Consider the following 27,414-nt stretch of genomic DNA (forward strand, 5'->3'; position numbering starts at 1 on the left):
AGCGTGAGCATGACCATTAGCACTGAGCTAGCGTGAGCATGACCATTAGCACTGAGCTAGCGTGAGCATGACCATTAGCACTGAGCTAGCTTGAGCATGACCATTAGCACTGAGCTAGCGTATGTTAAATATTAATATCATAATTGCAGAACGGCCATGACCGTGCCAGATCCACTCACTCGACCCATCTCCCTCAGCTTGGTCAACATCACCACGATGGTGGAATTGTGCTCCCAAAGCATCCTCCAGAAGTCCTCAGTGGTCTCTGCCAGGGGGCCCTGTGTGGCGATGTAGGCCTTCTGCTGCCTGAAGATGCAGGGAATGGCAGAGTCAGGGAATGGAGGCCTTTCAGTCCTCCCTGGCAAGAGATGATGGCTTGGGGTTCAACAGCAACACCCCTACTTGGACTTGAACCATCAACCTTCATGTTCCAATACCGTATTCATAATCACTACACAGCCCACAGCGTGAACAGATGCCCTCCACTGAGAGCCAACACAGTGTGGTGCATTTTACAACCGAAGCTGCGCTAAAGCTCTGAAATAGCATTTCCTGGACCAACACATTCCACCACGCCCTCCCCTTCTCCTGATGCCAGGTGCAGTTCCTAGTTGCCACCAGCAGAGGGAAGTGTGTCCCCACAGAAGAGAAGCACGGTCACTCTTCTCCTGGGTAAGGAGGAACCTTAATGAAGGTGCTGCGGGCGGACAACGTGCAGCCTGGAGATTAAAGGTAGCTGTGGGGCCTTCCCAGCACAAAGCGGCAGCAGCCAGTCTGCTCCGCCCGCTGCCCGTCCGCACGGGGTAATAACTCTCCAGCGCTGAAGGACCGCGAGCAGTCATCAGGAAATGCTGGAGGATTATCTCCCCCGATTCTTTACTCTTTCCTCGCCTCCCTTTAAAAACGCCTGACCCCGTTACTGCGCAGCTCTGGCTGCGTGTTATGTGATGCAGAGCACGGGGCGGCTGCGTGCAAACGCGCAGGCGCGTAGACGGCCAGATGGGAGGTCCGCCAGGAAGGACCCGGTCCGCCTCCATCCTTCTCCACTAATTAGTGTGCCCTCAAAGCGCCGTGGAGTTTCAGACAGAACCCAGAGCTGGGCTGCCAAACATCTCGGTCCGGAAAGTGTTGTGGGTGAGATATATGGCATTAACTGGGCCTATCTGGAACACATGGGGGAGGGAAGGGGGGGTAGGATTTCCTGTGCAGAGGAGTATGATGCAGGACGCAGTTGGGGGGGATCATCATCCATATATCAAGCAGGTGATTAAACTATTGCTGCACTGGCCTCCCTAGGTGCTCACATTTTAATAAGGGGGGGGGGGCTTCATGACTGGCTTTTAATAAGTTTGCATTCGGTGTGAAGCAGCAGCCCTTTATGTGGCTGGGAGGCAGGTCGCTGTGTTTGGGGCTGTTAGACGTTTCATTTTGCCCTGGACAATGAAAACTGCCCCCCTGTGAGGTGACGAAAGTGCCCCCATCTGGCGGTTTGGAAGAACCATGGTGCAGAGCGAACGGAGCCCGTCGCTGCTCACCGGAGACACCAAGATATCTAACTGCTAACATAGCAGTCAATCAGTGCTTTATGTTAGCTGCCATCTGACGCCATCACCCAGCCCACCCCCTCACCATACCTGTAACCGTCGATGTAGCTGGCATTGATGTAGTCAGAGCCCTCCACCCCGCGAATGGGCTGCAGGCACACCCGCGTCGACTCAAATGGCATGATGTTCACCAGCCGGTTCTTGAACTTGTTGCAGGGGAGGTTTGCACTGATGAACCTGGAGGTGTGTGCTTTGGAGTTGGCCAGTCTCTGCGGGAGGGAAGCAGGAAACAACCAGGTGAGACTTAGCGCTGTCCTGGGGGGGGGGGGGGGGGGGCGGCGGCTTGGGGGATTAGTCCGAACTTTGTATCCGATCCTCAGAGCCCGAATGTTACCCACCACTCCGGCTAAAACACACAACTCTACCTTGCCACGAAATCTTGCACTCATTCGTGTACAACACTACGTCATTCGAAAATGGATTCTGGCGAACCGGACCTTCGATACGCACATGTGGGCAGGCGGTTTAGGTCTTAGGCCTTTCACGTACCCCTCAGACACACTGCGAGACACACGTGCCTGCTGCCTGGGTACAAATGTGATTGTATTATAGCAAAATCGCATGGCTGATGACATCAAAAAAGGCCAGCCAATTGGATCTGCAGCCTGCTCCTACACAGCCCAGCCAGCCAATTGGATCTGCAGCCTGCTCCTACACAGCCCAGTCAGCCAATCAGATCTGCAACCTGTTCCTACACAGCCCAGTCAGCCAATCAGATCTGCAACCTGTTCCTACACAGCCCAGCCAGCCAATCGGATCTGCAGCCAGATCCTACACAGCCCAGCCAGCCAATCGGATCTGCAGCCTGCTCCTACACAGCCCAGTCAGCCAATCGGATCTGCAGCCAGATCCTACACAGCCCAGCCAGCCAATCGGATCTGCAGCCAGATCCTACACAGCCCAGCCAGCCAATCAGATCTGCAACCTGTTCCTACACAGCCCAGCCAGCCAATCAGATCTACAACCTGTTCCAACACAGCCCAGCCAGCCAATCAGATCTACAACCTGTTCCAACACAGCCCAGCCAGCCAATCGGATCTGCAGCGAGATCCTACACAGCCTGGCCAGCCAATCGGATCTGCAGCCTGCTCCTACACAGCCTGGCCAGCCAATCGGATCTGCAGCCTGCTCCTACACAGCCCAGCCAGCCAATCGGATCTGCAGCCTGCTCCTACACAGCCCAGCCAGCCAATCGGATCTGCAGCCTGCTCCTACACAGCCCAGCCAGCCAATTGGATCTGCAGCCAGATCCTACACAGCCCAGCCAGCCAATCGGATCTGCAGCCAGATCCTACACAGCCCAGCCAGCCAATCAGATCTGCAACCTGTTCCTACACAGCCCAGCCAGCCAATCAGATCTACAACCTGTTCCAACACAGCCCAGCCAGCCAATCAGATCTACAACCTGTTCCAACACAGCCCAGCCAGCCAATCGGATCTGCAGCGAGATCCTACACAGCCTGGCCAGCCAATCGGATCTGCAGCCTGCTCCTACACAGCCTGGCCAGCCAATCGGATCTGCAGCCTGCTCCTACACAGCCCAGCCAGCCAATTGGATCTGCAGCCTGCTCGTAAACAGCTCAGCCAGCCAACTGGATCTGTAGTCTGCTGGGAGGCTTCCTTTGGGTTTACACTCACCCATCATGCAAAACAAATTTGATCCCTATAATTTTGGATGTTGAGCAAACCCCCTCTAGGTCCACAGAGGATTAGAGTGGCATGACCACCAGTGGGGTGACAGCTTGACCCCCCCCTTCCCAGACCTCCAGGGGGTTATCTGCTGGGTTGTCAGATGGGCTGTCCGCCCCCCTGGCCTCCCCCCTCACCTCACACCTAACCTGATGGATGGATCTCTCATCCTCGGAGAACCTCTCCACGGACACGGTCCCCCCCCCAGAGAGAGGCGGGGCTTCTGAGCCGATGCAGTCGTGCTGCTTCTCTGATCAGGATTACGCCCACTAGCTGCCTCTGCACACCACACAACATGCTGCAGACCACGCTGCTACAACTGACTCTTCTTTACTGTACACTTATTTGTTTTAAGTTATCGCACATGGAGATAAAAAAGAAATGCAGTTACATTAAGCACTACCAGTTCAAGAACTAAACTGATAAACTGATTTAATTTCAATGATTTCATTAGTCACAGTGCTGCCCCCTACTGTTAGGATCCACACACAGAAGAGTTCAGAAATCATAATGCAGAGTTTCTTGATAACATAGTAAGCAAGTGAACACATTAATTCTGGTATATGCCTGGGCAAGGTTAGCTGGTGAAGTTCCAGACACACGTGGCCTAACTAACCAGCCCAGGGGCTGAGGACGTCTCGCCTACCTTGAACTCCAGCTCCATGGCGGTGACGGTCTCCCCGATGGAGACCTGGGTGAGCTTCTGGATGTGGGAGTAGAGGTTGCGGGCGGGGACTTCAGTGTTGCCGCAGGTGGCAGCCTCCAGCAGCGCCTCATGAATGAATATGTACTGGTCCTCTGTCTGCACCATGTAGTTGCGCTGGGCCCGCATGCATGTCACGTGCCCGTAGATGTCCACGCTCTTCTCGTGCTTCATGCGTTCCAGCATGGCCTCGATGACGATCAGGCAGCCCGTGCGACCCACACCAGCGCTGGAGGGGGCAAGGTCACCATGACATCCGCTCTCTTCAACCAGAGTACATCACCGAACTACAGTACAGCACCTCCCTGTGTGGAGGAGAGAGGACTACCTGCAGTGCACCACCATGGGGCCAGCATCTGGCGGGTTGCATGCCTTGACGCGGCGCAGGAAGGCCAGGATGGGTGTAGGGTACTCTGGAACGCCGTGGTCTGGCCAGGCCACGAACTGAAACTGCCGGACCTCCCTCTTCTCACTGGAGCCGTTCTGTGTGTGAGGCGGAAGAGCGACTTGCTTTCAGGGACAATGGACTAGCACAGAAGAGCCCGCTGCTGCCTGTGTTTGGGCCCCAGGGAGCGAAGTGTGTCTGCCAGGATCAGTCCACATTAGTGGCAGCGACATGAGGCGTGCAGTGGGAGCGGATGATGGGACCACAGGGGTCCACGGCGGCATGCCCCCTCCCATCCCTCCCTCCTGCCGTCGACACTTACATTATTTATGCACTTAGCAAAAGGCACTGGGCTTTCAATTTTAAAGTCGGAAGTGTAGTGAGACGGCCGATATAAAGCACCACGGCCAGGCGCCAAAGCCATGAGCCGTCCCCACCATGCTCGAGAACCATAGCCCAGTCCTTAACCACCACATCCCTGCTGCACCATGGAGAAGTTTTTCAATGCTTTCAAGCAGTACTTGAGAAAGTATTAGAACTTTAATGCCCACAGGACACTGGGCCTATAGTGATATCGCTCTCAGGGCATTTAGGCCATTATGCCCCTCTACTCAAATTGTGGCTGGCGGAACTCCTACCTTGTAGAGGGCGAAGGTGCGTACGCTGTAGGTGGCCAGCTCCACCGTATCCAGCATGGTCACCTGGATCATGCCATAGGTCTCCGGGCCTCGGGTTGGCCAGATACTGGTCACACTTCACCTGCAGGACACGTAGACTGTCAGTGGAATGTGGGGGAGCTTGAGGGTGTTTTGGTGCCAGGTCTCTTCATACGCAGGCTGAGTCTGACTGAGACTGACAGACTGGCCACGCTGACTGAGACTGAACAAGGCTGACAGAGGCTGACTCAGACTGAGTGAACTTCTCATACTCCGCTGTCTGCATTCTCGAGTTTTGGACAGAGTACAGAAAGCTGGCAGGTTCTCAGTAAGGCATAGGTTCTTAGCAGATGGGGGCATCATGCCATGCAGCCCCCCTCCCCCCCCCCCTCACCACAGAGGAGGGGGTTGCAGGCCTTTGGATGCCCCACAACCTCCAGTTGCCCCTTCCACATGTGGGCCTCCCAAGGGCCTTAGGTGCATGGAAGCCATGTAGCGTAAGCAAACCACTCAAGCACACACACAAGGTCAGGAGAAGTGGACCGTCAGCACCGTACCAGGCCGCCACCTGCTCCCATAATTCCTCAGCATATAGCCCCCCCCCCCCCATCTGCTTCCAAAACCCGGAGTGACTGTGACACAGAGCTGCATGAGGCGGGTGCCAGGTGGAGGTCACCCAAGCAATGGCGTCCTCCATTGGAGAAAACTATTTGTGTGAAATATAAATGTACTATTGCGTTTCCCAGCTTCCAGGCCGGCTTCGGAATACAGAAAGAGCCACTTCTGAACTGCTCACACAAACCGAGACGTTATTTGAACGTTAGAGTTCAAATAAGACCTCAGTGGGAACATCAGCACCTCGGGGGGAAACGCAGACCAGGCCACGCCCCAACCCTGCACCTCGTTTCTCTCTCCATTCATGCCTCGCCTCTCGACCTGTCTCTTCATTTGGCAAATTACGATAAAAAACATTCAGTCCTGAATGTGAAGCTGAAGTAAAGCATGTTTACATAAGATGGGAATCAACCGTGGAGTATGTAAGCGCTATAGCAGAGTGACGCTGACGTCAGTACAAGCAATCCGCTCCTGGATACAATCTGAGTATTCCTCCCCATCCCCCCAGACACGATTCTTCATCGCTCGGAGTTGTCACAGCAGTAAAGCTGGAGCGGATCACGGCCCTCCAGTCCTCTGCATCATGTACCAGGTGTTGGCAGTGAGGCTACACTCTTTCCAGCATGCCAGTGGGCTGAGAATGTCACTGGGCTAAAACACATCAGCTGCGGTGCCAACTTTTGTCGTCTAACGTCGCCACAGAGCCAGGGATGATTATCCCAGCTCAAACCCCAGCCATGCCATGGCCGTGGGTTTCTCAAGATGGCTAGCTGACATTTTGCTGCCGTTTCCATTCTCGATGAACTACTGATTTGCCGTTTAATCTCGGTCTCCAATCTGACCTCGTGTCTGTCATCTGTCTGGGAACAGGAAGTCCCCGGATGACCAAGCGAGTGAGACTCCTTAGTTACACATGACATTTCCATGGTATTGAAGAGAGTCTTGCTGATGCAGTATGATGTATTATCCAACCTTGCATAGCGAGTTGTGTGGCTCTGATGTCCAAAAATAAGATTATATTTACTCAGCAGAGACTTTCATCCAAAATGATGATCAAGTAAGAAGGGTCTGGGGTCTGAGAGCAGGATTAGGAAATGCCCCTGGAGCACTTGGGGTTAATGTTCTTGTTCCGGGGCCCAAAGGCTGCTAAACCTCAGCACAGAGGTCTAATCCGCTGAGCTACACAGTCAGTCTGTCTACAGATATTACTGCAGGATATTCCCCAGGCGAAGCTACGGAGGAGTGAAAAGTGCATGATGGGTACTCACCCTGGACTTTTCTTCTAGTCGGGTCATCATCACGATCGTGGCAGACCTCTGTTCCCACACCATCCTCCAGAAGTCGCTCAGAGTCTCGGGCAGTGGGCCCTGTGTAGCGATATAGGCATTCTGCTTGCGGTAGCCATCAATATAGTTGGCGTTGATGTAGTCACTTCCTGGGACACCTGAGAAGCAGAGACACTCTGTGACATCATCCCCTACCTTTGCGGTGTCAACTCTGTGACATCACTCCCCTACCTTTGCGCTGTAAGCTCTGTGACATCATCCCGTACCTTTGCATTGTCAACTCTGTGACATCATCCCCTACCTTTGCATTGTCACAAAAACAGAAGTTTGCTTTCGATTTTTTCTCTCAGAGTCAGACCTCGGATGAAAACGTCACGAAAACCGTCACTTCCCCGTCGGAAACACGCCTCTTTTATGACGCTGATGTCGGACAGAATTTTCTTGACCAAGTTGCCCCTGTGACGTAATTTCAACATGGCGGCTAACACACTCAACAGTAATTCTATTTTATAAATCTTTAAAAATGTTTATTTTGTTAAACGTATTAATAGTTATAAATGTAATTGCACGTGTTCGATTTAGAGAATAGCATACCGTGACTGTAAACAGTATCCTAGCAGGAAATATCAGATTTTTACCAGACCTGTTGGTGTCTTTGGTTTGTTTGTAGTTTTTTTGCCTCTCGAAAAAGGAGCGTCGCTCTGAATGTACTAAAATATTTTATAAAGCTTTTAATGTGGTTTGTTCGTTTCTTGTTTGTTTGTCTCTCAGAAACAATAATCTTACTCCAAAACTGTTAAAATATAAAGCAACGACCACACAGCAGCGTGTTCATGGAGGCAGCCATGTTTGTTCCGAGATGTGGCAGCTTGAACGGGAGATTGTCGGAGTCATTGGGAGTCATTCAGGCCTCATGCCATACTCACCATCGATGGTGCTGAGGATGACTCGAGAATGGTCGTATGCAATGACGTTTGCATAGCGATTCTTTGGCTTGTTCACCTCGAGGTTGGAGTTTTCCCACGTGAACTGCTGCCCGGGGTCTATAGACTGAGACAGAAAGACAGGGAAGAGAGGAAGTGGGCTTTAGAGGCCTCACACATACACTAAAACTGGGCCTGGGGCATGTCATTAATGCTGCATGGTATCTCTTCAGGTACAGACTCACATAGTCTATGAATGTGTAGGCAAATTAAACCAAATTAAACCAACAATTTCTGTGTTTCATTGACACCGGTCATTTGCATACTGCATTTGCTGACTAACTCCAGGTTCACCGAGTTGTGGTGGAGAGAAGGAAACTAAAGAGATGAGAAAAGCAAGTCGAAGGACATGGAAGTCAGACAGAAACTCCTTCCCCAGACTCTCACTGTCTCACTGTACATCTCACTGATGTAATGCCATGCAGGTCAATCTTCAGAGCTTCTTCCTGCTGGCCACTTGAGCTCATCTCTCTAACCTTCCTGATGATGGCTATTAAGTCCTGATGGTTTGTTCTTTTGTCACTCTTTAATGGAAAACGCCAGGCTCTCCATTGGTGCCCAGGGAACCACCTCCCTGTCCATTTAAAAAACGCCTCCACTCCTTCTTGCTCTAATGAAAGGCAAACTTGCCATAAAAAATAGAAATCCAACATAGCACTACAAGTCTGCCAGTGTGAGTGGGTATTCTCTTTTCCCCATGCAGCGTCCATGTTTCCCAGCACAGCCGGGGGCCAGCTTGAGGAACCCGCTGCCGTCAGGTGTCCTGAGGGAAGCCGAGGTCACCTTCTCATTCACATCATCCCCATGTTTCCTCCCCTCGGCCTGTCCATCAGAGGACACCCGGGATCGGCCGGACGCTCCTGCTAGCCGGTACTCCCACTTACGGAGATCTGCACCATGACGGATGTATGAAAATAAGCGTGCGGCAGGTCGAGCAGATGGCGAGAGTGTACACACTGTGTATTTTTAAATCTAACTAACACCTGAGACCTGGCGTCTTGACACATTTCTAAGGCACAAAGAGCAAAGATATGCACCAGGGGGATATGTGAGGCAGGGCACAGGTCAAGGGCAGCGTGGATTAAACATGTTGGTACGACTCAGCTTCTCCGCTGTGCCGATATGATTGAAAAGCACAAACCGATGCCATCTTACACACACGACACGGTGTATCCTCTCAAAGAAGAGCTCGCATCGGACGTTGTTTTGTTACGGTTCTGCCAAATTCTTTTTGGGCGTGAGGCGAGGCAGGACTGCTTATTACAGATGCTTAAGGCAGAGTCCCAGCAGTCTGGCTGGGGAGCCCTGCTCAAGCTTCGGCGACGACGTCATCTGTTGGCAGAGACCAGACGGGGAGTAGGAGATGCCACTTCCGTGACAAGAAGCCCTCAGCGAGAGTGCACACTCAACCCCCGCACAGCCAAGGAGGCAACCATTTTAATGCTCTCATCCCCTGGTACATGAACAAATGCTCACGTCAGTATACAGAAGCAACATCGACGCGTTTAGGAAACATGTTTTCCAGAGCTTTGGATTAATACCTCAGCTCCATTCTGAAAAGGAACAGACATTTCTTGGCCTGATAAAAAAACTCTCCAAATCCTGGGAAGATGGCGTGGGTATTTGCGTCCTGTCTCATTGGCCCAGACGGTCCGAGAGGTGTCGCATGCGCAAGCGAGCCAGAGTTGTGCCCATTTTCACAATCCCCTTGTCATCTCTGTCGTGTTCCCTTTCATGCTTACAGCTCCAGCTAATGCTTCCCTCCTCCGGTGCAGATGACTGAGGTTCTAATTTCCCTCATATTTTCACAGTTGATCTGCGGTGGAGGTTCTCCCCATTTGGACACCATGGGTCGTATCGCAGCATCGATCAGAAACATCACATAGTTGCATGCTACTCGACATTTACCTCCATGCTCCAGATGTTACTTGGAATACATTGTTGCAAATCCCTCTCCTTGCAAAGACATCCTGGCATTGTACACAATATGTCAGTGGGGCCCTCAGTGCACTGAATGCACCTATTCAGACAACGTCTGGCTCTGAGCGGGGAAATCAGGCACTGTAATCAGTGTCAATAAGGCGGGTATGCTTAATCCAACAGCTCGAAGTGTCTGCAATGGTGACCAGACTCAGTGTGTCCTGGGCCTACGCTGTACAGCTGTGAGGCACCCACGTAAAGACCACCATTATCCCCCCACCAGTCCCAATCCACACGGCGGTAGCGGCATCCTGAACATCGACACAGAAACTTCTGACATACACCGTGGCAGGACCCGACTGCCCCGCGACCGTGGTGGGAGAGCAGACACCAGCAATTTGCACAGGGTGGGATTTTTTCCATGCTGGGAAAATGCGCAAGAAGCAGTCCAGCATCTGCAGGGTTCAGGAATACCTCCCGGATCTGAGCAAAGACCACTACCGTCCTTGCAGCAGTGAACCCGTGCCGTACTCCAAACTGGCCGTGGCAGGGGGGCTGCAGTTCCTCCTGTGTGAGCCATTGCATCTGCGGGCTGACAGGTTCTGCGGGCTGACAGGTTCTGCGGGCTGACAGGTTCTGCGGGCTGACAGGCTCTGCGGGCTGACAGGCTCTGCGGGCTGACAGGTTCTGCGGGCTGACAGGTTCTGCGGGCTGACAGGTTCTGCGGGCTGATGGCATGCCTGGGTGCGAGCCCTGGCTACTGCCACCAAAATCCTGATTGCTCTGTCTGCTCTGCTTCCGCTAAATGACAGTTATTTAGGGAAACTGGTCCGGTGTGGGACGCTCTGGGTGTTACTGGTGATGGGTCCCTAACCCTAACCCTCATCAGGCTGGAACATGGCTGTCTGAAACCAGCGTGCGAATGGAACGCCCTAGTCGCTCACGAAACTCGCGCTGCTGTGACACGTTCTGCTGTGATGTGCACGAGAGCCGAAGACACCAGCTAACACACTTACAGCTGTTTGACTGAAATGTAATGATGGCAAAGAAAGGCCCATAAGTCAGACCAGGAGACTGTCAGACAGCGACGGGGGGAGCAGGTACAGAAGTGGGATGAAAGCTTAAAAAAACCAAACCCACGTGCGGAGAAACCTCTTCATGTGATGCTATAATTAATGCCGCCACCCCCCCCCGGCATTTACACAGATGGAAATCCTCCCACTACACCACCCCCCCCAAGAACATGCCACTATAAATGCTAATTTCCCACCTTTGTAGAAGGGCATCCACCGATAATCCCAGGTTGGGCTTCCTAGATGAAACAGTATCTGCCACCTTCTCCCACCCCCCCCAAAAAGTCTGGCTGCAGCAGGGGGCAGCTGGTACTCAGGATTAAAGGCAACAAGGACCACGGCCAGTGTGGCCGCTGCCCGATAGTGAGGTTGGGCCACTGCACTGCTTTTAGATCTGGGGGCTTGGCTTCCCCTGGCCCCCCGCAGTTATAATAAATACATATACCCTTCCTTTACCCCCAGCTGCCCCCTTCACTCCTGACCTGCCCCCTCCCGCCACCGCCAGTTGCCCTTTCGGGTGGTTTTATGTTCTCCATCACTAAGAGTATTTCCACAGGATTACGGTCTCAGCAGTGCCACTCCTGCCCTTAATGCGCTGACACCAGATGGCCCTCTGGTACTCGCCGCTAACGGCAGCGAGAGCGGCAGCCAGCCCCGCGGCGCTCGGGGATCGGTCAGCTCCAGGTCCTTCGGCAGCCAGGCCGGACACGTGTGAAAGTGCATGTTGATTGGCCAACACACAGCGTGGCCTGTGCCCGAGTGCCTTCAGTGGACCACCGGCCCCTCCACATCTCCCCCTTACCTCATATTCCTGTGAGAAGCGAAGGCCGTCGTTGGCTTTGAGGCGCTCGATGTGGTCGGCCAGTTCACTTATGGGGATCGGTGGGTGTTCTCTCATGCCTGGGGGAGAGTCAAGGTACACAATCAGAATGGGCCGGCTGAGCGCGGGTGGGTGAGAGCTGACATACACACTGACTCCCCGGTACACAAACAGCAATGAGGCCTCCCAGAGAGACGATGCAGTGTGGGCAAAGCAAGAGATAGAGAAAGCTGACGCAGATTGATGACGTCATCATGCTGCGCATAACTGGCACACACACCAGCAATGTGCATGAGCGTGTTCACATGCTCACAGTTGGCAACAAAGCTCAACCCTCCCTCCAAAGGTCCACCCAAGACTCTGGGGGGGAGAGGGAGGGGGGCGAAGGGGGAAGGGGCCACACAAGAACAGCCCAAGTATGAAAACCACAAAAACAAAAATGGCAGTGCGGTCCACGATCCCATTCTCAGTCTGGTTGCCATAACTGTTCCTGGCTGGAGGGAGGTGATGCATTTCCCAGCATTTCCACTGAGGGGCGCTGATGAGTCTGATATGTGATGCCAGTCTGTCAGCTTCGGTGCGACTGCGTTCATTGGCCATTTGTAACTAAGCTACAAGCCCAAATTCCCTGACCTCCTGGGCATGATCTTACACTTGAAAGGGACTGACAATGTGCGGCATGTTGATGAGGTGAAGGACCTGCAATGGATGATGAGTGTCTACCCTAAGACAGGCAGGTTTAGTGGAAACACACACACACACATTGCTGGACTCCCCTGGAAGCCTGGTTCAGACATTTTGGCAGCACCAAACCCTAACAGACTGCAAGCTGTTAAATCGGACACAGCAGTGCTGTTACGCAGTGGAACCAGCCACCGGGGTCTGGGCTAAAGCTCACGTCCCCATTGCTCTCTATCAAACCAGAATTCAGTTCTAATTTCATGAGGAAAATGTGTCTTGAGCCATTCAGAGCAGATGGATGATGCAGCTGGCAGGCTCTGGAGCACGGCGCGGCCGATCTTAGCGTGCGGGCCGCGATCCGCACGGTGCCACCGGTTTGTTATTCCATGCGCAGACTCAAATGAAATCCCGCCCCCTCAGACCCCCCCCCCCCCAGAGTGGACACGGCCAATCGCTCGCTTTCCCGGGCAGAAACAGTTGTGAGAGCCAGCCTGGGAAATGGAAGCGAGATGGGGCCTCTGCAGTGGCCACGCCCAAGCCGGAGAAGACTCTGCGGCAGGCTTGGGGAGGACGTGATTCTGGTGAGGCACTGAGGGAGTATGGACTGGGAAATGGGAAAGCAGGGTGTGTGTGTGAGAGAGAGAGAGAGAGAGAGATGGACGGATAGAGCCAGATGTGGACCAAACACACAGCAGTGGTGGAAACTAACTTTGAGTGTTCGGGCAACTGGGGGCACTGGGACCTGTGGAAAAAAGACGGGGGGAGGAATAAATCTGCTATCGAGAACCGGGAGAGTTAAGACAGCAATATCCCTTCCGGAAGAAAAGAGAGAGAGAAAGAGAGGACAGGGACCAGCACAAGCTGCAGGAAGCTGCGAGTGGGACACGGAGAAGAGGAGCCACCTTCAGGTGCCCTCAGTGATCTGCACTGGCACCCGCACATCACCCTCTTTGCCTTGAAGAAGCTGCACGCCCCCCGAGCCCAGGCTGCAGCCTGCCATCCATGCCCGCGCTCAGTAAAAATCCCCGGAATCATCCCAGGAACCGAAGAGTACATCGATCTCTCTCGGCCTCAGGCGCCTGGGCAGACAGTTGAGGGAGCCGGAGCAATGGCCGCTACAGTCTTCAGTCAAGGTCATCGCGCGCGTGCGAGACTGCGGTAGGACACGCCAGCACCCTGACGCTCTGCCAGATGGGCGCCCCCTGGTGGACGTTCAAAGAAGCGCAGACCGAAAAAAAAAACCCAGCAAAAAACACAGTATGCATTTCAAAGCCTCGCGTCGAACACGAGGTGTTTAATTAGACATGCTCCAAAAAAGCACATGCATATTTTAACCAAGTTCTTAAAGCCTTTTTCCTCTTTGACAGCTTCTCTTTTTTAACGGGAGCCAATGGGAAGGAGGGGGTGGAGGAGACCCGTCCCACAATGCAATCTGTGCAGGGGACGCACCCTGTAGCACAGCGCCTCCTGTGGACCGGCCTTTTTAATTTCTCCTCCAGGTTCAAAGAGACGGAGCACAGATGCCCAAGAATTAATATCTTTAATTACCTCAGATGGTTATGCATCATAGCAGAAGGACAGAGTGGAGGAACAGTGACTAACATCTCCTTTTAGACGCCATTTCCCACCTCCTCCGTCACCTTGAGGCCAGGAGGAGAGAGACTATCGGCTTATTTACATTTAAAAAGGCAACAGCCGTGCTCTTGGGGGGGGGGGGGTGTGTGTGCACCATCCACCCACTCCCTGATTGCGGTGTGCCGGGGGGGTGGTGGTCAGAGATGACCTGCCACACGGGGAAGCGATGAGGCTGATGCTCGGCTCTGAGAGGTACCAGCTGTATTCGCGGGCAGCGTGGCACTACGGCGATGGCTTCTGAAAGCAAGACCCCCCCCCCCCCCAATCACCTAATGAAGATAAACGGCTGCTGGTCGGTGTCACAGGCTTGGGAGAGACAGGAAACCGGCAGCAAGTCTCTCTTTACCTCTCCAGGCCTTTCGGGTGCTGGAACTAACGCAAAGAGCATTTCTGGGAAGGAAAGGTAGCGACTGGAGTCCAGATGCGGGGTGGGGGTGCCTCAAGTGCAGTTACTGCTGTACAGCTATGCAGCCAATTATGAGTAGAACATTGTAGAAGTCAGTGAGTGGAAGGGACCGAATCGGTCTCCTGCATGATTCTGCTGGGTGAGCTGGGTGAGCTGGCAATCGGGCTCGGGGCCTCAGGCCCGGCTTTGTGAGCCCTGAGACGCCCTTTCCGAACCCCCCCCCCATTAAATTAAGCTCATATACATATCAGTGTACAGAAAAGTGCATTTACATGGTCATGAGGAGGACACCAGGGCGGGGACCTTTAAGTGGGGACAGTGAACCCGCCCAGACACTGAGTGGAGGTTACCTGGGGTCTGGTAGTTAAGACGCCTCATCTCCACGGGGTCTGAGGAGTGGGCCAGCAGGCAGTCCTTCACGCCAGCGGGGTGCTCGTCCTTGGGGGAGGGGGAGGCCCGTTTCCTGTGGGGGGGGGAGGCGTGAGAATGGGCACATCGTGCAGCAGAGGTTGAGCAGATGAAGCTTGAGGGACACAGAGATGGTCTGGTCATGATCGAAAGCACCACACACAGTGGAGCAGCAGGGGGCGGTGTGGTTAAGGTCACTGCGGTTAGTGGTTAAGGTCCTTAACCTGAACTACAGTGACTGGTTAAAATGGAAATGCTTTGGAGAAGCATCAGGTAATTACTCTGCAATTACATGCAAAGTACACATTCTGTAAGGAATTAGACGACATGAGAAACATGCAGAGGTGAGTCACAGAAGCGCTACCAAGCCTGGAAGGGGGCCTGGACTGTGGGTCTGGGACCGTGAGCAACTCCATGTCAAAGATAGGGGGCGCTGTAGTGCTCTCACTCAACGTGTCATTTTGCTGGCTCAGGTCTGGGGGCCAAACAGAGCTCAGCATGATTAGTGTGTTAGCCGGATCGCTAATTACGCAGCCGCTGGGCCCCCCATGAGGTGCAACCGCGCTCCGGCATACTGGGGTGGGGGGGGGGGGGGACAGGAGTGACCGGCAGGCGTGGTGGAATCTCACATTCTATTGCACACAATTTGCAGGCCCAGTGACAGGTCTTCCTGACAGACTGTTCGGGGGTCCGGTGGGGTGGGGTGAAAAACTCAAGCCTCCAAATGCGGACATGTGCCGGTGCGGGGCGGGGCCTAAACCAGGGTACCAGTAACCCCCTTAGCATCTATCTGCGGCCCTACTAGCGCCCCCCCCCCCCCCCCCGGTGCGTTTGCATCAGACTTCAGGCCGGGTGAGAAAAACAGAAGAACAAAGACCTCAGCTAATCTCAGCCGCGTTTGAAAGGGGTTCAGCTGGGAAAATGTCAGCTTTGACATTCAAATCGAGTCACATTCAACAGCTGCCTAGTCGGCATTTACCTTCAGACGGGGGTATTAAGATCCGGGGGCAGATACGGGGCAAGGTGGCCGCAAGGAGCCACAGCTCAATGCCCAGCCCCCCCCAGCCCCCACCAGCCCCCGCTAACAAAGATGACCTCAGTGACACATTTGCATTTCTGTGGTCGCTGAATGTCTTTCTTTTTTTTATACATAGCATGATGGAGAGGGAGACGGCGGTGAGTGGCGCGTGACAAATGAACAGGCGGCACACAAACTCAACATCAACACACTAACTAATCATGGCAACACCGACTGCAGGGCAGCGTTCAGCCATGAGGGGGCGTGTGAGAGCGACACCCACCTCTCTTCTTTGCTGTGTCCAGAGAAGGCAGGGAGGAGGGAAACAAAAAAAGAGTGAGACAGCGGGAGATTAGACACACAGGTGCCCCCTAGGTCCCTGGAGGAGACATTGCAGGCAGGTCCTTCTCTCCAGGCAGCGGTTTGTTCAGGCGCTGGCAGTAGTGAGAGCAACGTGAGGAGCGGATCGGCTCTCCACTGATCCTTCACATGGATTAGCAGTTGGGGTGTCATGGAACCAGGCGCTTAGCAAGACCTGCTACAGTTGCGGGCCGAACGGGTCGATGGGGACTTAGCCGCTGTAGACGGTTCCGGAAGGCTGTGCCGTTTGATGGCTTACGAAATGCACGGTCACGCATAGGCGTCAGTCACGGGAAGGGGCTAAGGCACTCAGAGCCGGAGGGGGGCTGAACTCTCTGTGACACGCGCAGCAAACGCCCTGCCATGTCCGAGCTCGTCAGCAGACACGCGTCTTGCAAGGAAGAGAACCGTAACACTGAAATCTGTATGAACACATTTTTTTCCTTGGAATAAGCTTTTTTTTTTTTTGTTTGTTTCTTGGAGAAGACGACACTCTCAGGACAGCAGATGGAGAAGGATGTGCAGAGCCGGAATCTGGGGCAGCCCCAGTGTGATCCATTACTCGCCCTTCTCCGGTTTCAGCTACCGGCTGGTTCCTCCGCCGGCTTTGCGGATCGGCTCGATGGGAGACGGCGGGGCACAGAAACATCGAGAACAGATTCTATGCTGCAGCAGGAGCTGCGATACATCAGGGATACCCCCTCCCTCCCCAGCACGACGACCCCAAGCGGCCGGACACCTGGGATGGAGCCGGTCTCCGCTTCTGACCCAGTCGGGACTCACAATCGCATGTGCGTGTGATGCAGTCCGACGGCTGCTCATCAGGGGTTCTGATATGTGTACGCCCCCCACCCCCACTGGCTAGATGGCCCCCTAGGGGGTAGCATGACACACTGCGGAAAATTAATTCTTTAAATGTCAGAGGCGGATGGTTGTGAATGGCTGCTCGTAGCGGATAAGGGGGCGCTCCCAGCAGAGCGGGGGCGGACGGGTGGGGGGGTTAGGCGGTCCTCACCTCTTGAAGAGCAGGATGGCGATGACAATAATGACGATGAGCACGACGGCCAGGACAGGACCCATCACCCACAGCATCTCGGGCTGCTCCTCGATGGACACGTGTGAGCTCACCTTGATGGGCTCTGAGTAGGGGCTGGCCACAAATGTCTTCTACGGGGAGATGGGGGAGGGGGTTAGTGGGAGGGGGGCAGGGCCGATCTTTGTGGAAGACGTCAGTGTGACAGAGACACGCCAAAACAGAGCAAGCGGCAAATTAGCCATGCCGCTAATAAAACGTTAGCAAGGCTAAGGTACGCTAGCAACTCCGGAGAACCTTGGAAGGACTTTCAAAGGGCGGGGTGGGGGGGGGTAAGGAATGGTGAAGTTGGCATGATCGATATGGAACTGAAAACTGTGAGTGATCAAGAACGGCGTGACTGGGGTTTCAATCGGCAAATTACATGGCATGCAAGTGTGGAGACCTCTGGGCTCGCCCATGCCACTGGAGGGCGATCATTTCACCTTTGATAACACGAATCTCTGCTGTGTGTCCACAGTGGCCTTAATCCACCTGTGACCGGCGAGGATGTTTACGAAACCTTACGGAAATCACGCTGAACATTTATCTGTGGGATCTGCCGGCTGTAATTTCACTGTCAGCTGCCCCCCGACCGGGCTGTCCCACGTGGCCCAGTCCCCCTCTGAAGGAGAGACGTCCCGCCGCCCCATTCGCCCATTTTATTCTTTCATCAGCTACAATATCAACCAAAGCCTCATTACGGCTTTCCAGAATAATCCAGCCTCCATGTCCTGAGGTTCGAGCAGAGAAACGGCCCCCGATTCTGACATGCGACTTAATGATATGGGACGATTTACCACCTGCAGCTTACCGTGTCAACTACTGCATGAACCAACACATGAAGGATTTTTCATTCCATCTGAAGGCATTATATATATATATATGACCTGGCGGTGAATGTTTATGGCAGTGTGGTCATGTGACACCCCCCCCCCCAATAAGCCTGTGCTTTCCTGGCAGAGTGGGTGTATTTCAGGAAGTAACTGGCCAGAGGGTGTCGCTGTATGGTGAATGGGCATCCTGCTCGATCAGACAAATGACCCCCCACACACGCACACACACTCACTGCATGTCTGTGGCTGACTAATAGTGCACAGCTGGGCGTGCCTCACACCAGCTAGTGGGATTTGATGGGTTTGCTGGGGTCGCTGCAGGATATGTGCGTATGGGGGGGGGGGGGGGGGTCGGGCACGTTCCACTTCCGCCCTGATGTATCCCTGCCTCGTATTCCGTAAGTCTGAGTACATAACGAGAGAGTCGGAGATCAGCGCTTCATCAGAGCAGCAAGGAGACAAAACAGGCGCTGAAAAATTCATGGAGGGCTAGGCTGATGAATGGAGAGGTGCTTTGTGGGGCAGAGTCACCCTTCACTGGCGGCGTAATGCGTCTGCTTCAGGGCGTGCTGACAGTCGGGCTATGCTGTGTTAAAGTGTGTGTGTGTGTGTGTGTGTGTGTGTGTGTGTGTGGGGGGGGGGGAGCGGCAGGGAGAGAGACCTCGGAGACAGAGAGAATTGGAGGAAGAGATGGAAGAGAGGTAGGGAGAGATATGGGGGAGAGAAAGAGAGACAGAGACTGATGAGAGAGGGATAGAGAAAGACGAGGAAAGATGACGAGGGAGATGGAAGGAGAGATGGAGGGTGGGAAGGATGGCAAGAGAGAGGGAGACGCGGTTTCATAACCCCGCCCCACCTTCTCTTTCCCTCTTTTGTCAGTCTCATATCCCTCCTTAGGCATAAAAAGCTGCATTTCTCTCTTAGCACCGCCCTCTAAATCATGGCCCCACCCACCACACCATACCAGACACAAATCTGACTCTGTCATCGTTCCCACATGGGCACAGGACCGGCAACAAAGCCCAAAGTCACAGTGCCGTAGTGACCCTGCCAGGACCGCCAAATCGAGACTCCCTCGGAGTCCTCATCGGCCTGGTGTCGGTGCCAGGGAGGCAGTGGGGTGGACGCTAACCCCGGGAGTAAACCAGAGGGACAGTCAGCTAAGAAGGGCAGAGACGGGGTCGTGACCCTTATACCGGACAGGCGGCCGGCATGATTAAAGCTACGCGGGTCTGAGCTTGCAGGCAGCTAGAATCATACGGACGGCCTGAGGGAGCGAGAGGAGGCATCGATATTCATGAGATGGAGGGCGTCCCACCCAATTGGCCCTCACTTCCCATAACTTTCAGCCTATCACGGAGCGAGCGGGAGGACAGGGAGAACGCGGCATCAGCGTTTTAAGACGACCGCGTCACGCACGTGGGCACGGGCACCTGCAGGTCGCAGGACGCAGCAGAGGGTAACGCTCCACCGTCCCATTTATTAGCCAATCTGCCCGACAGCACGACCAGCGAAATGTTGTGTCATCATTATTTCCCGTGGCTGGGCGGCCCCTTTCTGCTCGAGTGTGCAGCTCCCCGTGTCGCATTGTGCCTGATCCCGGTTCAGAATGACGGAGCTGTGAAGGTCGGCAACATGGCCTGGCCACTGGAAGGAGGTGCACTTACTGAATCCTGGTCCTTGAGCGCCGCGAGCACGAAGCACTGGTATTGCTGGTGGCTGAAGAGGGGCTTGTTGTAGAAGCCGTTGTAGTACTTCTCATCGCCCAGCGTGAAGGTCTCCGGGAGGGTCTCCAGCTTGGCGGCGATGTGGGGCTTGGCCAAATCCACCTGACGGCGACGTCTCCGCAAACCACTGTCCTCGCCGACCTCCAGCAGCTGTCAGGAAGAGGGCGGGATGAGCACAGGGAAGATCCTCCCCCAGACAGGAAGAGGGCGGGATGAGCACGGGGAAGATCCTCCCCCAGACAGGAAGAGGGCGGGATGAGCACGGGGAAGATCCTCCCCCAGACAGGAAGAGGGCGGGATGAGCACGGGGAAGATCCTCCCCCAGACAGGAAGAGGGCGGGATGAGCACGGGGAAAACCCTCCTCCAGACAGGAAGAGGGCGGGATGAGCACGGGGAAGATCCTCCCCTTGACAGGAAGAGGGCGGGATGAGCACGGGGAAGATCCTCCCCTTGACAGGAAGAGAGCGGGATGAGTATGGGGAATGCCGAGGCTTTGGCCCCCCCATGGCAGAATGCTGCAGAAACCCCTGAGAAGCAGTCAAGCAGCAGAAAAAAGACAGCAGGACCGGAGGAGCATGTTCCTCATGGCCGTAAGACAGGACCCAGGGACCCGGGCCCCCAGATTACAGGGGGCCCCAGAAGCCGAGCAGCCGCACTGAGCCACAGAGCCCCAGGTGCTGAGTGAGCGAGCCTGTTATTAAATGCCCGTCTCCTGGGGGTGATGGCGTGCGGGGGTGCCGCAGTGGGGGCTGTTTTTGGGGCTGACTGGGCGGCTTTTCATTTCACACTCCGTCTCTGCAGCCAATTCCAGAGACACCTGGTCCTCCGGGACGCAGCCGCTCTCAAGGCCGAGCGGAACAGAGGCCCATTTATGACAGAACCACTCTGGATCCACATCTGTCTGTTTTACATGCTGCTCATAAATGGCTTGCTGCTGGTGGGGGGGTGAGGCTCGGGATTGCCAAGAGAAGCCTCACATACAGCAGTCTCATAAATCAAAACGCGAAGCACATTGACACATAACTGAGCCGTGTGCCGGTTCTGAAGGACCGGTCCACCTGCCAGTAGCGGGCTTCAGGCCTGTGGGCATACTGGGTAGTCACAGTGACAGGGTTTACGTCAATCAGGACACGCATTTACACGAGGCCCCCTGGTGGCCACACACATGTTTAGGAGGTGTTAAAGCACCAAAAGTGCTGGGGGGGGGGGGGGTAACCCTTCCAGTGAAGTGGGGGCTGCTCACCTCATCCAGGTCCATGTCGTCCGGGTTCTCCATGTGGCGGGTCGCCGCGTGAGCGATGGGCACCACCACGATGTAGTACCACCTGCAGGCAAACATAACGAACCGCGGTGAGAGCCAAATCCGACCCCCTGGGCTTCATCATCTATCCGGAGTCACGCTGCCAATTTGCAGCCGCCTCCCCCCAGTCCGGGATGACCGTGACCGGGAGATGATGTCTGGCGGTGCCTCTGAGTGTGACCGCGGCTCAAGGTCCTGCCATTTTTAGCATCTGAGCTGTGCGCTTGCGAGCCGTCCGGCCGCACTGATATGGCCCCTCCCCCAACCACCATCCCACCAATAGGAAAGCCAGCTCTTGCGGCCAATGACTGCCACAGGACGGAGGGATGAGTGAGTAACAGCAGATTTTCACATCATTTCCCAAAACCAAGTCAGACATCAGCCAGCCCCCCCCCCACACAAACAATCGCTTTGAAATTAGACTTTGCGCCTCCAATTCTATTAATAATTGCCCACAGTGCGAGCTGAAGGTTTAAAGGCGAGAGTTATGACCTTTTTGCCCGATTACAGAGCTGCTCTTTTCAGCTGAACCTTAAAAATGGCCCCAATGTGGCCAGAGCAGAGAACTTGGGGGGGTTATGTTGTCAGAGGCCAGGCCAGCAAGCCAAACGGGGGCAGGAGGAGCAAAGAGGCATGCAGCACCCCCGCGCTCGCGCTGCTGAGCTCCAATTAATCCTGTAACAACCCCTGACTGTGGTAAAACAACAGGGTGTGCATTCAGGCACTGAGGCTTTGGAACCTTTTGCAGGGACAGATTTTATATTTTATTTATTTAGCAGATGCTTGTATCCAAAGCGAGGTTTTATTATTATTATTATTATTATTATTATTATTGCTTTATTATTGTCTTTTTGAGAATTCAGGGCCAGACAGGCCCTGCAGCGATTGGGGGTTAGGGGCCCAGTGGAGACACCACTCTGCTGACCCTGGGATTCGAACTGATGACCTTCTGGGCTTAGACACAGTGTCCTACCCCGCCCCCAGAGAAGAGGCGGAGCCGGCAGGTGGGCGGCGGGGGTTGACCTGATGGCGGCCTTGGTCTGCACGTGGGGCAGGGTGATGGTGAGTTTGCCGGCCTCCTCCTGGCTGTGGTTGTATAGCACTGGTTTGCTCTTCAGCATGTCGGGGGCCGTACGGATGGACACCTGCTGCTGCAACCCCCCCGCACTGTTGCCGCGGCTCATCAGCACGAAGGAGTAGTTGGTGTTGGGCTGCAGCTTGGTGATCAGCTTCCTCTTCAGGTTGCCCTGCACCTCCACACTCTGTTGGTTGTAGAGGATCTATGGGGGGGGGGGGGGGTAGGCAGCTTAGCGACCACCTCACAGCCAGTCGAGATCCTTGCTGGACCCACCCCCCTCATCCCTGCTGTGCAGCTGATAGCCGGCAAGAAAAAGTTTAGTTTCGGATCCTAACACCTCACCACACGACCTCAGCATCGCTAGCTCACCTTCATCTCGGCCCAAAGTCACAGCTGCAATCATGCCAAACAATCCAACATAGTAATTACTGCAAAAATGTGAATATTATTATGAAGGAAAAGTTTCTGTCTAGTTGAGGGTTAGGGACAATTTAGCAATTAGCCAAAGGCTTCCGTGTAATGAGTTAATTATCCGCGTTATACACTAAGCAGCTCCTTAAACTGTACATCATCTGCGGAACGAGCCGCCCGACGGTGTTGGTGGGAATTAACCCGAGGATCCTGCCGCCCGTGTCCCTCATCGAAATTCCCAGCCGGCTGGTATCTCGCATACAGCAAGCGGGTGCTGCTCGTGGCGCCAATATCAATTCCGAAACCGTCTCTCCGCATCTGGTACTTCTGAATCGTCAGTCTTGGCGATCAGCTTGACTTCCTGTTTTTGGGAGCGTCCTCCTTACCTTAAAGGGCAGCTGGGACTTGTAGTTCTCAGGGACGTCCCAGGCGAGCAGCACCGACGTCTTCATCACGGCCTTCACGGCGAAGTTCGAGGCGAAGGCTGTGGAAGGACACAGAGGCGGCTTAGTGCCCCTGTGTGGGCGTGGAAGCGGGTTCCACCTCGCTGTGCCAGCGGTACGAAACGGTGCCCGTTCACTATTACACCCCATTACACACATAAAACTCAACAGCCTCAAAATGCTTTGAATTGCACAAAAAAATCTGACATGGAAAGAATAAGAGGCATTTAACATGGATTATTCCTGAAAAACCCTCGAAAATGAAGATGTGAGCGCTGTGATAACACGCAAACAGCCCCCGGACCGGCGTGCGTGCAGGAATAGAGGGGGGGGAGCCGCGACCCCATGCTGATGCCGATATAAACAGCGCGTAATGCGATTAGCCAGCTTCTGCTAAATCTATCAGCTATTAGCATGTCACACCGCGGCACGTTGCGTCGAGACCAGCTGCGCCAGCAAAGATTAAACAGCGGCGGTGGATGCGCGCAGAATGGCGGAGCCGGAAGGACATGGGGTCGGTTCCACGCCTCGGTGGAAGACGGACATCTGGCCACCGTCGCTGCCGTTCCATCTACTCGAAGAAGATCCATTCTGAAGCCCACCTGTTCCCGAGGGTGTGCGTGTGTGTTCCTGGATGTCTTTCATGCTAGCCGTGCTAGAGGCGTGTACAGGCATGAGATGGAAATCGCTGAGAATGTCTTAGGGATAAAATCGCCCAGGGTTCAAGAGCGGAGCTGCGTCTCGGCACAGGCAGGCGGACCAGTAAACATGGGCCCGATGGTTTCCTATATACTGACCCGGCGTGGTGGACATGGTGCGGCTCTGGATGCTGGGGCTGATGGGCCCCCCGCCCTTGATGGTGAAGGCCCGCACGCGGATGTCGTAGGTGGTTTCGGGCTTTAGGCCGTGCAGAGTCATCTGGGTCTCGGTGGTGCTGTTGGTGCTGTTCTGCTGACTGTTGATGTCCCGGTAGACCACCAGGTACTGCACGATGCGGCCGTTGCGCTCAGAGAGCAGGGGTGGGTCCCAGGCCAGTTTGGTGGTGGTGGTGGTGAGGCCGACCACGCGCAGGTTCTGCGGGAAGCCGCTCGGCATGTCATCCGGCGTGCTGATCTCCTTCACATACTCCTCGCCGGTGCCCGCCCGATTCTTGGCAGACAACTTGAAGATGTAGGTGGCACCCTTGTGCAGGCCGGTGACGGTGTAGTGGTCGTCACTCCTCCGGAAGTCTCTGACGGTGAAGGTCTCCTCCTCGTCCCGCTTGTACTGCAGCTGGTATCCCATGAGCTCGCCCACCATCTCCTTGGGCGGCTGCCACTGGATCAGGGCCGTGTTGCCGATGGTCGTGCTGATCAGCATGGTGGGCTTGCCGGGAACTGAGAGGAAGAGGATGGGTTAGGGTCTGGAGCTGGAGCAACCGAGCCCAAATTTACTGGCTACTCCTCTGCCACTCCGAAATGCGGACCACATGAGCTATACCTGCCCCAGTCGTCTTCACCGTCTTGGCCTTACTGCGGGCTCCATCCCCCTTGGTGGTGTAGGCAGCCACCGTGACCGAGTAGGATGTTTCGGCGAGCAGCCCGGTGATTATGGCCTCCTGGGAAAAGAGAGCGGATTGGAGCCGACTGCTGGAGGATATGGACGAGCTGGGCTCGGGATGCCCTCGCCAACCCCACAGCACACAAAGGCACCCCCTCAAAACACAGCCCCAAGCATTAAAACCATCAGGGGGAGGGGTGTTCCAAAATGGGAGGCTCCACAGACTTTTAACTCTCAGACCCAGATGGCTTTAAGGCGAGAAATCGGTTAGGCGCTCTTAGAGAACGCGAAGGCCGCCATGTGTGTCAGTGATCGTCGATCTGGCCGATCGGTGAGGTGAGGACACCCCCCTTGGCTAAGGGGCCACCAGCAGCCCGATAACCAGTGGATTAATTTGGAGGAAAGTGGAAAAAAAAGCCTGCCCTCGGCAGTGCCAGCTGCAGCAAGGATGAGTAAATCAGAAACAAACAGTGCCGTGGGTACCAGCTCCGTTGGCAGCATTTCTCAGAGCCGAGTAAGAAGTTTGTGTTACGTCACTGACAGGCTGGCAGAGGCAGAGCAAAGTGTGACAGTCTGAAAACGGGCAACGTGATCAGGCGTCATGTTAAAGAGCAAGGCAAAGAGCCAAGAATCGCTCTCTATGGTCTACGGTAAACAGCTCTGATGGGACACTTAAAATGCCAGTGGGGGGAAGGTGTCCATCAGGGGCCGGGGGGGGGGGGGTCAAAGGAAAAAAAAAAAAGGAATCACTGACAGAAATGGTGGCCACGTTTAAGCACGAGTTAACCAAAGTTAACCAAAAACCAAACGACAAGGATGGCGAGAGAACAAACGGCCTCGTAAAGCGGGTGAGCGATTCACACTCGAGGTACCAGGTCCAGATCAAAGCGGCCGACTGGGTCGGCGCCGCCACCACATCCGTGATTCAAACGTCTCCATCCTTAGAAGATCAAAACATTGGAAAGAAAGAGAATTCCCAGAGGTCCTGCCTGATGCTGATTATAGGTTGTGTCTAAACAACTGTCTGCCAGTCGACACCAAGAAGCTGCGGGGCCTCAGACAGGCCAGCAATAAGACAGAACTCTAGCACATGTGCAGGCAGACGGACAAAGACAAAGTGAACAGAAAGGACACAGACGGCTCTCTCACCCCCCAGCTCTGCACTCTCAGTCAGCTTAATAATTTAACGTGCTTATCGTGCAGCATATGAAGCAGGGAGGCCGAATAGCACGATGTTTCTCCCGAGAAATTAGACACTTCTCTTTCATCAAAGCAAGCCTGTACCTTGGGGTGGGCCGGTGGAGGATGGAGACGCGATTGTGGGTTTACCCACCATCTACAGATATTCGACCTAAAGAGACCGACCGGATTCGGAGAGACGGAAGGTGGACAGCGTGTCCGTCCCTCTTGCAGAAACATCAACAAATCAGACCAAAGTTTTCTTCACTAATTGAAGTTTAGCTTCACTAAGTAATTATGGACACGGCCCACACAGACCGGTTTCAGGCCAAACCAGGCCTTTTTAGCAGCACGTTCAAAGCTTGTTTGGTTAACTTTAAAGTTGACATTCTTCCTTGGGGGGAACTACAGTTCAGAAATTGCAGAAAAAAAGCATCAATTATCTGAAGCTATTAAGTTTATTGTGAAAGGCTCATTATTTTAATCGTAAAGAAGCTGTTCCACATCAGCCCTGGGATTTTCAGTGATCTTTCATTTTCGGAGAGTAATCGGGTCTCTTATCTGCCTTAAAACTGAGCGATGGGGGCGGATTCGCAGACTGTTAACACATTAAAGGTTAACCAGGCCTCTGGGATTTGGGAATTAATCCATGGGAATGCCGGCATTCCAGCTCCTGTCTCAGGGACGAGCGCCATTCCCACACTGCCAGCCGGCTCTGGGACACCCTGCACTTTGCTCGTTAAGGTGACGCACATTTGAGTTGCACCGTAATTAGTGCTTCATTTGAGAAGAGCTTTTCAGTGTGAAGTCAGGGGTTCTTTTCATGACGAGACCACAGCTGGTGTGAGAGGAAAAGACAATAAGGAAAGTGCCGATTTTAAACCCAGACGTCGGTCTAATCTGTCTGCTCTGAAAGAAAATAAAGGTGTTCCATGTTTATCTCTCGAAATGTTTATGCTGATTAATGTGCATCACATCTGCGGGGCCTCACAGATTTGGCATCTCTCTCTTTGTGGGGACTCTCCATTTATTTCTGTGGGGAAAACCCTAATCCCAACAATGACAACCTTGACCCCCACTCAACCCTGACCTTAACCATAAGTAACCAAACAAAATACGAGACTTTTGGCATTTTGAGTTTTTTGACTTCAGTTACAGAATTTTATAAAATTTGTCCCCAGTATGTCAAAATAACAGGTTTGTATCGCCTTGTGGGGACATTCGGTCACATTTGGTTTCCTGATTTGGTCCCCACAATGTACTACATGCATTACACACACACACACACACACACACACACACACACACACACACACACACACACACACACACACACTGGTGCTGTCAAAACCAAGGCTGTGAAGAGGTCACATGAGTGAGGCATTAATTCACTTCCATGATTAATCTGACATGAAAACAAGGATATTAACGAATATCTGTTTCCTGAGACCCTGCGGATGGCTGGGGGCGCGATGCATCAGAACCTCCAGGCCCGATTCATGGCTGACACGCCAAGGCAGGCCAGACCGGCGCCCGGCTGCGGGGGGGGGGGGACCGGCATGTACAGGCAGGTAGGCGACCTGTAG

At 54.1% G+C, this 27,414-nt stretch overlaps 1 protein-coding gene across 1 annotated transcript in view; it reads right to left on the reverse strand.

The window, feature by feature from the left end:
• LOC125716314 (receptor-type tyrosine-protein phosphatase F-like) overlaps positions 1 to 27,414 on the reverse strand; it is a 124,053-nt gene that overhangs the window by 4,028 nt on the left and 92,611 nt on the right. The window contains 19 exon segments of the mRNA XM_048988447.1: positions 180 to 306; positions 1,635 to 1,813; positions 3,940 to 4,225; positions 4,325 to 4,479; positions 5,020 to 5,121; positions 5,123 to 5,140; positions 6,921 to 7,096; positions 7,865 to 7,988; positions 11,717 to 11,814; positions 13,125 to 13,157; positions 14,807 to 14,919; positions 16,166 to 16,177; positions 17,258 to 17,409; positions 19,818 to 20,027; positions 21,122 to 21,203; positions 22,202 to 22,458; positions 23,054 to 23,151; positions 23,908 to 24,486; positions 24,590 to 24,707. Of these exon segments, the coding sequence (XP_048844404.1) occupies positions 180 to 306; positions 1,635 to 1,813; positions 3,940 to 4,225; positions 4,325 to 4,479; positions 5,020 to 5,121; positions 5,123 to 5,140; positions 6,921 to 7,096; positions 7,865 to 7,988; positions 11,717 to 11,814; positions 13,125 to 13,157; positions 14,807 to 14,919; positions 16,166 to 16,177; positions 17,258 to 17,409; positions 19,818 to 20,027; positions 21,122 to 21,203; positions 22,202 to 22,458; positions 23,054 to 23,151; positions 23,908 to 24,486; positions 24,590 to 24,707 (2,919 nt within the window).

This window comes from Brienomyrus brachyistius, chromosome 21, assembly GCF_023856365.1.
Source record: "Brienomyrus brachyistius isolate T26 chromosome 21, BBRACH_0.4, whole genome shotgun sequence".
NCBI classification, from domain to species: domain Eukaryota; kingdom Metazoa; phylum Chordata; class Actinopteri; order Osteoglossiformes; family Mormyridae; genus Brienomyrus; species Brienomyrus brachyistius.